Genomic DNA, 13,944 nt, shown 5'->3' with positions numbered 1-13,944 from the left:
AACAGGTGAGAAGGAGTCTCCGTAATCCACTCCTTCCTGTTGTGTATACCCTTTGGCAACTAACCTTGCTTTGGGTTTATCAATTGATCCATCAGCCTTATGTTTGTACTTGAGAACCCACTTGCTCCCAATTGCCTTTTGGCCAGGTGGTAGATCAACTAATTCCTATACTTGGTTGGACTCAATGGAATCTATTTCCTCTTGTAAGGCCTTTCGCCATTTTTCCTTAGCAGGCCCTGTTAGTGCTTTTTTAACACTTACGGGGTCTTCTTCATCATTTTCTGGACTAATGATGAAGGTTGCTCCTTCAATTGAGAAGCGTCTCCAAAGAGTTTTGTCTCTATTACTTCTCTTAAGTAGGGTTGCTGCAAGACTTTCTTCTTGTGGCTGAGTTAGACCTTGTTATGAAAATGGTTCAACCCTCCCACTCGAATCAGTTTGTTGTACCTCATTACTATCATCATCATAAAGACAACTTGTTCGATCAATACTCCCTCTGTTAGAAAATTCAGTTTCTATGAATGTTGCGTCCCTTGACTCTATCTCAATCACTGAGTCGTCATCGTTTTCACCAATGAAGACATACCCCTTAGAGTTCTTAGAGTATCTTATGAAGATACACTTTTTGCTCCTCGGTTTTAGCTTATCATACTTATGGGAAGAATCACGAATGTAGGACGCTGACCCCCATGGTCTTAGGATGCTTAGATCCGATTTGCGGTTTGTCCATGATTCATAAGGGGTTGTGGTGACTAATTTAGAAGTCACTCGGTTAAGTATGAATGTGGTAGTTAAAAGAGCATCTCCCCAATATGAGGTTGGAAGCTCAGCTTGTGCCATCATTGATCTAATCATATCGAGGAGAATTCTATTTCTCCTTTCAGCAACTCCGTTTTGTTGAGGAGTGCCGGGGATTGTTAGTTGCCTAACAATACCCCTTTCTTCACAGAGTTCCTTGAACTAATTAGAGAGGCATTCTCAACCTCAGTCAGTTCTTAGGGCTTTGATTCTTGAACCTAGCTGATTTTCCACTAGATTAAGATATTTTCTAAAGCACTCTAATGCCTCAGATTTGTGGGAAATCAGGTAAGTATAGTGATATCGGGAAGAATCATCGATGAAGGTAATAAAATACCATGCTCCGTGACGTGCCCTAACACTCACTGGTCCGCAAATACCAGAGTGTACCAGTTCAAGAGGGTGGTTAGCCCTGGTTGCCTTTCCGAAAGGTTTTCTTGTGCTCTTGCCAGCGAGGCAATGTTCACACAGAGACATTTCCTTTTTGAACATGTTTCCTACAAACCTCTTTTGCCAATTTGGTCATGTATTCTTGACTAATATGTCTTAATCTAACGTGCCATATATCGTAATTGACATCAGAAGAAAGTGCATAGCAAGAACTAGAAAAATTGTCATTGAAATTCTCTAAAACAAAGAAACCATCCGAAACATAACCAGAAACTGAAAAGTTGGTCCCATACGAAATGTCTACTATGAAATCACGAAAAAAGACATTGAAATGAAATTTAACTAAGGGAATAACAGACACAAGATTTCGTCAAATTTCTGGAGCGTAAAGGACATTTTGCAAGACTAGGGTTTTTCCTCCATGCTGGGTCAGCTCACAAGTACCGATCCCTTTGACTTCTACTCTCGCGTTGTTTCCAACATAAACCATCTGCTTCTTGCTGGTAACCGACAAAATTCTGTGAAGTTGCCACGATCTTTGCTCATGTGGTCTATGGCCCCTGAGTCTATAACCCAAAGAGGATTAGTTTCAGTAATAAATGCAATGCTAGAAATATAAAAGAAATGTATCGAATTTAAATCCAATACCTTTTTCTACTCAGGACAGTCCTTGGCATAATGCCTTTTCTTTTGGCAAGCATAGCATTTGATGGTTGCTATGTTCTGCTTCTTTGCAAGTTTCTTGCCTTTCTTGAAGGAATTCTTTCCCTTCTTCACTTTAGGGCCGCCTTTCTTATTTTGAGAGCCTTTGCTTCTCTTGGACTGGTTTTGGGAGGTTGCCCCTCCCTTTCTTTTAGTTAAATATGCCTTACCAATAGGTTTCACAGTTTATATTCGGTCATCCTCCAGTTGGAGGTGGTGAGCTACATCAGCAAATATTTTTATACTCTCGTTATGAGTAATGGTATGCTTCATGGTGTCCCAACTTGCTGGGAGAGATCTCATGACAGCTTGAATCTGTTGCTCATCAGATAAGGTGCCTTCGGCTTCCTTATGTTAGGATTATAGTTTTGATGATAACAAAGTTAGATTAATTGGGTTAAGTATGTTGATCGATCATCTGATCAATCAATCGTTTATCGCTAAGTTTTCAGATAACTGCTCAGGTATAAATCAGTTTTATAGTAGGTGTTTTGATCGAAGATCTATCCGATAAGTTGTTGATCGATAAAATGTTCGATTATCGCTAACATGGAAATCACACAAGGTTACGGTTAATTATCGATCACCTGATCGATAACATCAGATAAACAATCGAGTTACTGATAAAGAGAACCAAATCTGAAGTGTATTTATCGATCACATGATCGATAAATCAGTTATCAATAACGACTTCGATAAGAGGTAACACAATCTACTCGTTCTGCACATTAATTCTGTTACCATTTATCGATCATATTTTCGATCATTTGTTTATCGATCACATGATCGATCATTATGCTCTAACTCTCTGAATGCAGGTAATCATCTTAACTGCTGGATCGATAACCTTATCGATCATAAAATTATCGATCACATGATCGATAATCAATGTCTTTATCTACTCTTATTTAGTTTTTCTGCAACCAAATTATCGATAACATTATCGATAATTTAACTTGTTTGCATAATATCTTTTCACATAACATGATCGATAAAGAGTCTAAGGATTGCTATATTCGCATTAACTTATGTTGAACCATTTTCGATCACCTAATCGATCATTGACTTTTCGATAATATGATCGATCATCCAATTTCCTAAAACTCATGTTTTCACAAAACGTGATCGATAATCAGTTTCTTTACCTTACAGGATTAAATTTCTTTTCTCACTTTATCGATCACTTGTTCGAATATTCATTGATCGATCACCTGTTCGATCATTTCAGATAGTCTGTGTCTTTCACTGAATATATTCATACTCATGGTTTATCGATAACCTTATCCATCATCCATTTATCGATAATTTGTTCGATCATCAATGACTGAAGTTTCATTTCCGTAACATTTGAATTATCAATAATGTGTTCGATCATGGAACGATTTTCGTTTACCATGATAATTCTTAAAGTCAATGATCCAACACTTGATCGATAATATTGATCAACTGATTCAAAAAGCTTTCACTCTATTTATCGATAACCTGATCGATCAACAAGTAATCGATCACCACTTCGATCAAGCATATGCAGAATGTCTTTCTGCTCTTTTTACAGATAAATCACTTCGTCCAAAATCATTAAATGATAAATTCGTTTTCTCTTCTTAGTTCATGACTAAAGCTTACTCCGCAAGACTCTTACTTGTTCAAAGTTTAAAATATGCAGATCACTAAGAAAGACTGCAACGGCTCTTCAACGAGATTACGTAAACTGCAACCTACAGTGTCAGAAGCTAAGACGCATTAATGGCGGAACCGTTGAAACCGGCGAAACACGCAAATGGAGTCACAACGGCTAGAAGCTCTTCCGTCTAACGGCTACTTAACGATCTCAACTATAAAAGGCGCGAAGAAGCATTAATGAAGGAATTGAATACCGGAACTACCACCTGTGATTATTAAGTCTAGCATTCAATACTCTGTTTTCCGCAATACTACTGAGCATCAGTGTTCATCATTAAATTCACTCTGTAAGAGAGCCGATAACTACTCTTCATTAAATACTATTGAGTGATACTCAAGAGTGTGGACTCTTGAGAGGGCTTGTATCCTTACGGGAGTAAGGGGGAGTGATTGAGCGATTCAATTACTGTACCGAGGCACCAAGAGCCCTGTCAATCTTGGAAGATAGTGAAATACTCAGAAGTGTTCTGAGGACTGGACGTAGGTCAAGTGGTTAAGACCGAACCAGTATAAATCTTGTGTCTTCCCTCTTCGGTGAAATCTCTCCTGACTCTGACTCTCTGTTTTTCAATACTATCTCGTTTTAATTTTTAAGTTTTTGTAACTCACTCAATTCACCCCCCTCTTGGGTGAGATTGATTCTAACACCTTAAGCTCCCTGATCAAGTTCTGCATTGCCCTTAGATGATGCCTTATAGGAGTGTTAGGATTCAGCTTGAAATTACCAAGTTTGACGGTGAGTCTCCTAAGCCTTACAGCAGAGGTACTGTCAAATTCGGATTTCAGCGCTACCCACACAGCAGAGGTGGAAGGGTGTGTTTCGAGTTGCACCAACACATCGTCAGTCATGACACTTGGCATAGTAATTCTGGCGATAGTATCCTTTCTTTTCCAGGCCGCGTAGCCGTCCTGGTCCCTTCGTGATGCATTTGCCTCAGGCTCTAGAAGAAAAGTTCTCAACACATCAGTGACTTCTTATTCTTTGAGGACATATGATATCTTACGACGTCACATGTTGTAATGGTTTCTGTTCAGCTTGTCACCTCCTATGAGGTCAGCTATGACGGACTTGATTCCTCTTTGAGACATCGTGCTGTCACATAGACAACAATACATTTTAGTATGGTATGCAACATACACGTTATTCAAGTAGGTCATAGATCGTCCGAGTAAGAGTCTTTCCATTTTCATGATCAAGAGACAACTAGGTTGGCTCCCATCCCATTACTCCTGGTTAGCCTCTCACCTTTCTTATCTTTCACTTTCCTTAAATATATTCCCAATTTGAGTTTTCCTCATGAAATTCCCACTTAAATAAAGCATTTATAATAATAAAAAAACTTGATTAACGAAGCATAAATGTTTATAAAGATTTGGATAATCTAAAAATAAAGTCTCAAAGATTAAACATGAAATGAAAAGGAAAACATAAACACAAACAAAAACTCATTCATTTATGATGTATTTTATTATGGGTTCTCTTAAACTCTCTTTAACGTCTTTACAGCATCTTTAAAAAATCCTTCAGTAAATATGTGTCCCCTCCTTGCCAGTTTCTCTCTGTATTGGATTATAATGTTTGAGAAAAAAAGTGCGTCTTGCTCATTGATAATTTGTTTAGCATAATAGCTCAATTTTGAAAACAGACATTTTTTATACTTGTATTCATCAGCATGCTCTGATACCAATGTGATACCAATGTTAGAATAAATAGAGAATGGATCGGAAACGTATCGGGTCAGATCTCGGGTCGGGTCAGGTCGGTCGGATCTTCTTAGCTCACGCTTAAGCTAGAATATAAAAGTTTAAGCTTTTGAGTGCACAACAGAGCACTTCTTTGCAAGAAATAAGAGAGAGAGAGTAGGAAAGTTCAATTACTGGAGTGATTTGAATTGATGGGGGGAAGCCTCTATTTATAGCTTTTGTCAGGGGTATTTTGGGTAGCCAAAAATATCTACTGAACCCATTAGATAAAATCTGAAATAGGATATATAAATATATTTTTATCTCATAATATCATGATATTTGAATTTAATATCCAGAATTAATCACAATTAACTCTAAATATATATACTTAATATATATTTAATCTATACAATATAAATTAATTAATTTATTATAAACTAATCAGATTTATATCGTAACCAATTGGATATGATTCAAAGTGTTTGACCAAGTCAAACATATCACAATATCGCTTGGATATTTGACTGGTATATTCCCTTTATATCCGGTCAAATAATCCGACCCATTAAGAGCAGATCCAAACCCAAAATCTAACAAATATATTATATATATATATATATATACACAAGCGCGCGCATATATATATAGAGAGAGAGAGACGCGCACAATACGGGCGGCGGCAAATAAATTGGGGCCGGTCTAACAGGCCATAAACGTGAAAGGTCACAGTGATGCGCTTGTGCTATTCTCTCCCTTGTCAGCCGTGTTGGTTTCATCGAAGAGCTGTCGAAATGACCTCGTTTTGAAGGCAGCGGATACAAAAAAAATAGAGGAGAGAAGCTGAACCCCAATCGTAGAGGCTCTCTGCTGAACAATGCTGATGTGACTTAACGTGGCAGTTAAGCCTTAAAATGCACGACATGGAAAGACGAATTCATGGTGGGCGAAGAGCGAAGCAGGACAGCTTACAAGAGACGCTAATTTGGGATGAAGAGCTAGGGGCTCGGCGGGACCGGTGAAGGAGAAGAAGAACTTCTGAGGTTATTGTGTCTTGTTTGATATATTTGTGAAATAAATCTTGTTCCTCCTTTGATGCAGGAGGATTAGAATTTAGGGTAGGGTTGGGAGCGCTGTCGAACTTCATAAATGAATTGAGAGGGAGATGACAAACAAGAAAGGATCTAGAAGTTCTCATATCTTGAATAGTCATTTTTCATGTTAACTTCACATCACACATCAATACAAGATACTGCAACGTGAACTTGTGCCCAGTCCCTGTTGTATCACTCTTATGATTTCTCTTATAGATCAATGCCTGCCATCTAGGATTTCTCAGCTTGCCTACAGACTCACATCACCGCTTGCTTTGATTGGAACATCATACACTACTTTTCACGAATATGAAGAAAACTCCACACATTGCGACCCTTTTAAACTCTTCAATGATCACAGAATGTCGAGACAGCCCAGCATTAGAAAGACAAAAATCTTACACGCCCGTCTGCTTAAAATTGATGCATTGCAATCCAATGTATTTTTCATCAACTCTTTGCTCGGCGGGTACTGTAAATCTTCTGCCATGCTTGTTGCCCGCAAGCTGTTTGATTCAATTACTCTTCCAAATATTCATTCATGGAATATCATGATATCTGGTTACAATGGCAATTCAATGTTTGAGAAATCATGGGAGATATTTTGTCAGGTGCATTCATTTGGTAAGGAGCTAAATGAGTTTACTTATGGGAGTGTTCTCTCAGCCTGTGCTGCCTTGCAAGCTCCAGCATTAGGTAAGCAAGTTTATTCACTCGCAATGAAAAAAGGGTTTGTTTCTGATGGTTATGTTCGTACTGGGATGATAGATATGTTTTCCAAAACTTGCAGCTTTGAAAAGGCTCAAAGGATATTTTTTGATGTTTCATGTGATAACGTGGTTTGTTGGAATGCTGTAATTTCTGGGGCAGTTAGAAATGAAGAGTACTGGGTTGCCTTGAATCTTTTTATTCAAATGTGTCGTCAATCACTAAAGCCAAATGGCTATACGTTTCCAAGTGTTTTAACAGCATGCTGTTCACTTAAAGAACTGCAGATTGGGAAAATCATTCATGGGCGGGTAATAAAATGTGTTGCTACAGATATTTTTGTGGATACCGCCATTGTAGATTTATATGCCAAATGCGGACGTATGGATGAAGCTGTTAGGAAATTTTTGCAGATGCCAATGCATAATGTGGTCTCCTGGACTGCTATAATTTCTGGATTTGTGCAAGAGAATGATTCGATTTCTGCACTGAAGTTTTTCAAATGTATGAGAGAAACAGGGGAGGAGATAAATACCTTCACTGTTACTAGTGTTCTTGCTGCATGTTCCAAGCCAGGGATGATCGAAGTGGCAAGCCAGATTCATTCCTTAATATTAAAATTACCTTTAATGTTGGAGGCAACTGTCCAAGCTACCTTGATCAATACGTATGCTAAAATAGGAGAATTTGGGCTTTCTGATTTAGCCTTCAGTGAGATAAAATATGTGAAAGATGTGCGCATATGGGCAGCAATGATGTCTTCTTGTGCTTACAATCGAAATTCTAGAAAGGCAGTTGAATTATTTCTGTTTATGTTACAAGAAGGTGTTAGACCAGATGAGTATTGTATGTCTGTAGTGTTAAGTATTATAAGCTGCTTATATATTGTGAAACAGATGCATAGTTACACTTTGAAGTCTGGACTGGTCACTAATGCTACGGTAGGTTGTTCACTTTTCACCATGTACTCTAAGTGTGGTTGTTTAGAGGAATCTCATAGAGTTTTTGAGGAAGTTCTTAACAAAGACAATGTCTCATGGGCCTCAATGATTGCCGGTTTTGTTGAACATGGCTATGCAGATCATGCCTTTCAGCTATTTAAAGACATGCTGTCTCAAGAGGTTTTACCTGATTACTTGACCTTAACTGCAATTGTAACTGCATGTTCTGCTCTTAGTTTTCTACAAACAGGTAAAGAAATACATGGTTATGCTTTTCGTTTGGGAATGGGAACGGACACAATTATTGGTGGTGCACTTGTGTCCATGTACTCAAAATGTGGAAGGTTGGAGCTAGCAAGGAGGGTGTTTAATATGCTACCTCAAAAGGATGCTGTTTCTTGTTCTTCCTTAGTCTCAGGATATGCCCAATATGGCTTAATTGAAGAGGCACTTCTGTTATTCCGTGATATGATCTTCACCGATTTACCCATTGACACCTTCACAATTTCATCTGTCCTCAGGGCCATTGCACTATCAAATAGATCAACAGTTGGGACGCAGCTGCATGCCCACATTGAAAAATTGGGCTTACAATCGAATGCGTATGTTGGTAGTTCACTTGTGACCATGTACTCAAAATGTGGAAGTTTGGTGGATTGCTGCAAAGCATTTGACCATATTGAGAAGCCCGATTTGATAGGTTGGACAGCGATTATGGTGAGCTATGCTCAACATGGTAAAAGTTCTGAAGCCTTAGCTACCTTTGAACTTATGAGAAAAGAAGGCATTCAGCCTGATGCAGTAACTTTTGTGGCAGTGTTATTGGCTTGTAGTCATAGTGGGCTGGTTGAAGAAGCCTTCTTGTATCTTAAGTCGATGGTCAAAGACTATGGCATTAAGCCTGGTCGTCGTCATTATGCTTGTATTGTTGATCTTCTTGGTCGATCAGGTAGGCTAAAGGAGGCAGAAAACTTAATTAACATTATGCCTGTAAAGCCTGATGCTTTAATTTGGGGAACACTCCTTGCAGCTTGTAAGGTCCATGGTAATTATGAGCTTGGGAAGTTAGCGGCCCAAAAAGTAATGGAATTGGAGCAATGTGATGCCGGGGCTTATGTCTCATTCTCAAACATTTGTGCGGATTTAGGACAGTGGGATGAGGTCCTTAGGATTCGGGAGTTGATGAAAGGATCTGGGACGAATAAAGAGCCTGGTTGGAGCTTTGTGTGAGGAACAACTATGTCATGATGATTGACCTGTTTTATTTAATGGTTTTGACGGCTTGTATCAGCGTACTATTCGGCTTGTATGATGCACTGGATTATTAGAGTAGGAAATGGGAATGGGGAAAAATAAAAAGAATTATGGTAGACTTCATTTCCGATTTCCTTGGGAATGAGGATTACATCCTCATATGATATATAATCTCATTTCTGGGAATGAAATCTATTTTGCCAGTATGTTTCCATAAATTTTTCTAATAAAAAAATCAAAATCTATTCAAGCTCTCAGGTCTCATCTCATCATCATGCACATACCAGATACGTGGGTTCTCTAATTAACGAGTACAGCTTTATAGTTTGGCTCTTCAATCTGTTTATTTATCTACCCTTGAATTCTGTTTCATTTTATCACCGCAAATCTTTTATTCGCATGAGCATTTTTATATCCACTTCATTTGCCGTATAACTCAGTGGAATGGAACATGAATATTTTCATTTTACAACTCAGCAAGATATCAATAAAATGAAAATAGAGTATGGAATCATATGGTGCCCAAAGACTACAAAAGGCTTGTGTGCATCTATATTTATTAGTTTTTTTTTTTTTGGGAGCTGAAATGTATCTAATATTTATTCAAAATGTTATTTTTCCATGCTTTTTTAATGTTTTTGATATCCATAAAGCATCCTGAATGGCATTGCTATGACAATTTTAGGATTTTGTGACATTTAAATTACCGAAACATCTTAGATAACGTTAAAAGTGAACTAGAACATACAACTTTTTGCATTGGATCAATTTCCTATTACGGGATAACCACTCGTAATATTTAATCGTACACAAGGGCAAATTTAGAAACAAAAATTTGATGCCAGGATTTGTTTTTTTTTTTTTGGGTGAAAAAGGGGGTAAAGCTCAATTACATACGAACTATTCTCGGTATGCCACTTCCTTGACTGTCCTCTTGCAGAATTCGCAAGACTCCATGAGGAGTAGTCCAGATCATCTTTTTTTCAATATGGTGGCTGATAGTAGCAATTTTATCTGCACAGCGATTACTTTCACGATAGATGTGGGAAAATCTTACACAACATGGTCGATTTACAATTTCATTGAACTGTGGTTGTAGATGTGCATGACCAGCAACTGGAACATTCTTGTGCGTCGCCTCGATGACGTTCACTGCATCACATTCTACCTCTATTTTATATCCCAGCAGATTCGAAGACCTTCAAGTATTCCAAGAACTTTTGCTTCCACTGCATCATATCTACCCAATTGTATGGAAAATCCTCTCAACGATTCTCCACAATCCCCCCTTATTACTCCACCCCATCCTGGTCCTCCTCTTTGAGATACTGAACCGTCTGAAATTAATTTACACCAGCTTCTCGGTGGAGGCTTCCACGTCACCAAGACAGATTCTTCCCTTGCACCTTGTAACGCATCAAAGCATCTCCCATGATTATACTCCGCTAGAAATTTGTAAGTACTCTGAACTCTATTCACTGGAAGCTCTACTTTTGGGTTATGAACTTGGGTATTTCTCCATCCCCATGTAAACCAGCAAGTCACTGCAAATATATCATTCCATCTCCACTGCTCAGCTCTTCCTTTATCACTTACCATATTTTGGTCCAGCCATGTATTCCATTCAGCACCGAAGAAGTTGATATGTTTATCACTCGAAATAATCTTTCTCCAAATCGAATTAGCATGAAGGCAGTCTCTGAGAGTGTGAATTAACCTCAGTCTCTCTTTGACAGAGCGAGCATACCCCAGTGCTATCATCCCAAGCTTTTGTGATGGCTCTAGTTGTCAGTCTCCGATGAACAACGAGCCACATGAAGACTCTAATTCTCTCAGGGACCCTCAACTTCCAGACACGTTTCCAAAGACGTGATTGTGTAGTTTCTGGATTAAGGAGCCATTTGTACGCAGAGGCCGTAGTAAGAGATCCGTCTTTGTTAAGGTTCCACTTGTACTCCACACCCCTACCCTCAGCCTCACTATTCCTGAGTTCTATTTTCTCTTGACATTTCCCCCATAATTTCCAAACTCCTTCCAGAGCCTCGAATCACTCTGTTTTACTCCCACCGGTCCATTACGATTCGCCCTCCCTCAATATTTGCTCCGAAGCAGCTGTACCCAGAGTTCCTGTGGGTTATTAAAACTTCTCCAGATTATTTTACACAAGAAAGTCTCATTCATACATGGCAGAGATCTGATACCCATGCCTCCACTTTCTTTTGGTTGACACATCCTATCCCAGGAGACTGCATGCCACGCCTTTCTTTCCTCAGAATCTCCCCAAATAAAGCCACGCTCCTTCTCCAATTCTGTGATGATTCCTTTGGGGAGTTTATCATGCTGTGTAGGATATTAGGCCATCGAGCTCACTACGGATTTGACTAAAGTAATTCGACCCGCCAAGGATAAACGTGAGACCTTCCATCCTTGAGTCTCTTCTGCCCTCGTTCCACTGCAACTTTGACTTCTTACGTTTCTTAGGGAATGATAGCTCCACCTGCTTGAAATTGCTTCTCATGCATATTTACTGTAACATCTTTAGTTTATTACCATATACAAGTCAAAACGTATCAAAGGGAACCGTATTGTATGACATTAGGCTTAGAAAATCGAACTTTGAAAAATTACCTTTTTGAGTTACAATTTATTTAGTAACCCTAAAATGTTAATCAACTTTGAAAATTCATAACTAATTGTAGAAAAATTGAATTGAGGTTGTTCTAAGTTTTATTTGATGTTCATTTATTTCTCTACACAGAAAAAATACTCATTCTACCATTTGTGCAAAAAGCATTGTTAATTTGATTAATTTTTAATTTCTAGTTTTTTTACTATAATTTTAAAAATTTATAACTTTTAGCACATAGCTTCAAATAAGATAATCTGCCACTCTATTTGAAGCTTAGAATGTGAACTTTAAGCTCACCAAATCTTAATGCCATATCCCATCATTTGATTAGAAAAGTTGTAGCCAAAAAATCATAACTTTTCCAATATTTCCAACCTTTTTAATTGCATTATCTTGTGAAATTCAAACCATAACTTTGCAATTTACCTAGTATCATTTGTACTACCACTAACTTATGCATAGTGATACTTCCCAAAAGGTTGGAGCATTTCCCGTACAACCATTCATCAAAGTATACACAAATTATATAACATCATCGAACATCTCATTGCATGACATTACATGTAAATTTCCTCGTGCTTTGAAATCCTTCCTTTTATCCTTTGAAAAGCCAGCCCCTTTGTATCAGTTGGTTATAAAAAGGGTGAGATTTCAAAGAAATTTCAGTAGCAAAAATAACAATTATCATGCTAACAATGCACAATTATATCATGTTAAATGCAATCAACATTTTCATGCATTCTTATATAATATCATGCCATGGAAATGGAGCATATAAACATACCATTAAAAAACTCAATTCTACACATTGCTAAGGCATAAAATGCAAGAAGTTAAAGATATTACATCATAGCTAACTTAATCGCATCATGACATAAAAACACATAGCATAACAACCAATACAAATTAATACTAAAATTGTACATTCTTGCTACCTTGCTCAAACTCTTGCGTTTTGCTCTCTTTCCTTTGTTCTCGGGTCTCCTCTTACCCAAGATTAATGCCTATCAATGACACAATAAGGGCATTCTAAATGTCAACTCAATAACATCATTAAAAACTTAACCTAAAAACCCCAACCCTTTATCTTTGATTTTAGGGTTTTTATATCACCTTTCTTTACATAACTTCCACATGCTTTTCCTATATAATTTTTCATGTAGAATCTTTATTTGAATTTAGATTCATCAAAATCCAACTACTTCCCTTAGAGTATTTGGCTCCAAAAATTCTATTTTCGATTTTATTGCTTCCAAACACATTTTCTCAACATATATGCTACACAATTTCGTCTTCTAAATTCAATGGAAGTATCAAATCATGCCAAAACATATACTTAAGGGTGATGTGTTAAAATTTTTCCATAAATCAAGTGACAAAACAATTTTACAACTATTTTCCATGCTCTAGTCCCTATGCCATATTTTAATCATTCATGACAAGTTGTATGGCATTTTGGGTAGCATGGTGTCATAGGGTTTTTAGGCATTTTTCTCCATCTAAATCAATTCCAAAAACAACTACTAATCAAGTTAATTAAATCCTTAATGAAAGCCTTAACTTACATTAAATTGCTTGAAGTTAGCTTGGTTTCCTTCTTCCCCTTTCTCTTCCTTTGCTTCAACTTAAGAGTAAAACCTTCATTCCCTTCTTTTGTCAATTTTGGCAAAATTTTTCACTACTAGGGGGTGTTTATGAACAAATTTTTGGCCATAGGTTTCCTATTTTTCCCTTGGTGAATTGTTAAAATTCTATTGTACACTTGTTTTATGATCTTGTCTTCCCCTCTGTCATATCCTAATTTTTAGGCCTAGAAGCCCTAAGAGTAGCCCAAAATAGGTAAGCTACTAAGCCTCTCAGACCAAAAATCCTAAAAATGAAAAAGGAAGTCAAAGCAGTTTTATGGACTAAACTATAAAGTAAGAAAGTTACTAGGAGGCAAACATATACGTAATGTTGAGGTTCCAAGAGAGTCTCAAGGACCCAGAAAGAGAAAAGATGCTAGAAACAGGCCAAAGGTTAAGTTAGAAGCCTCAAAGAGATGTTTTATGAGTTAAGTCTA

At 37.6% G+C, this 13,944-nt stretch overlaps 1 protein-coding gene across 1 annotated transcript; it reads left to right on the top strand.

The window, feature by feature from the left end:
• The first annotated feature begins 6,029 nt into the window (after window positions 1-6,029).
• LOC114749200 (pentatricopeptide repeat-containing protein At1g74600, chloroplastic) lies at window positions 6,030-9,456 on the top strand. Its single transcript, XM_028937690.1, has one exon. The coding sequence runs from the start codon at window positions 6,551-6,553 to the stop codon at window positions 9,227-9,229; it is 2,679 nt and encodes an 892-aa protein (XP_028793523.1). The 5' UTR covers window positions 6,030-6,550; the 3' UTR covers window positions 9,230-9,456.
• The last annotated feature ends 4,488 nt before the right edge of the window (window positions 9,457-13,944 follow it).

The sequence above is a fragment of the Neltuma alba genome, unplaced genomic scaffold, assembly GCF_004799145.2.
Source record: "Neltuma alba isolate B1F8T4 unplaced genomic scaffold, ASM479914v2 tig00005979_pilon, whole genome shotgun sequence".
Taxonomy (NCBI): domain Eukaryota; kingdom Viridiplantae; phylum Streptophyta; class Magnoliopsida; order Fabales; family Fabaceae; genus Neltuma; species Neltuma alba.
The sequence above is the reverse complement of the archived record's forward strand: the minus strand, read 5'-3'. Positions and strand labels throughout refer to the sequence as shown.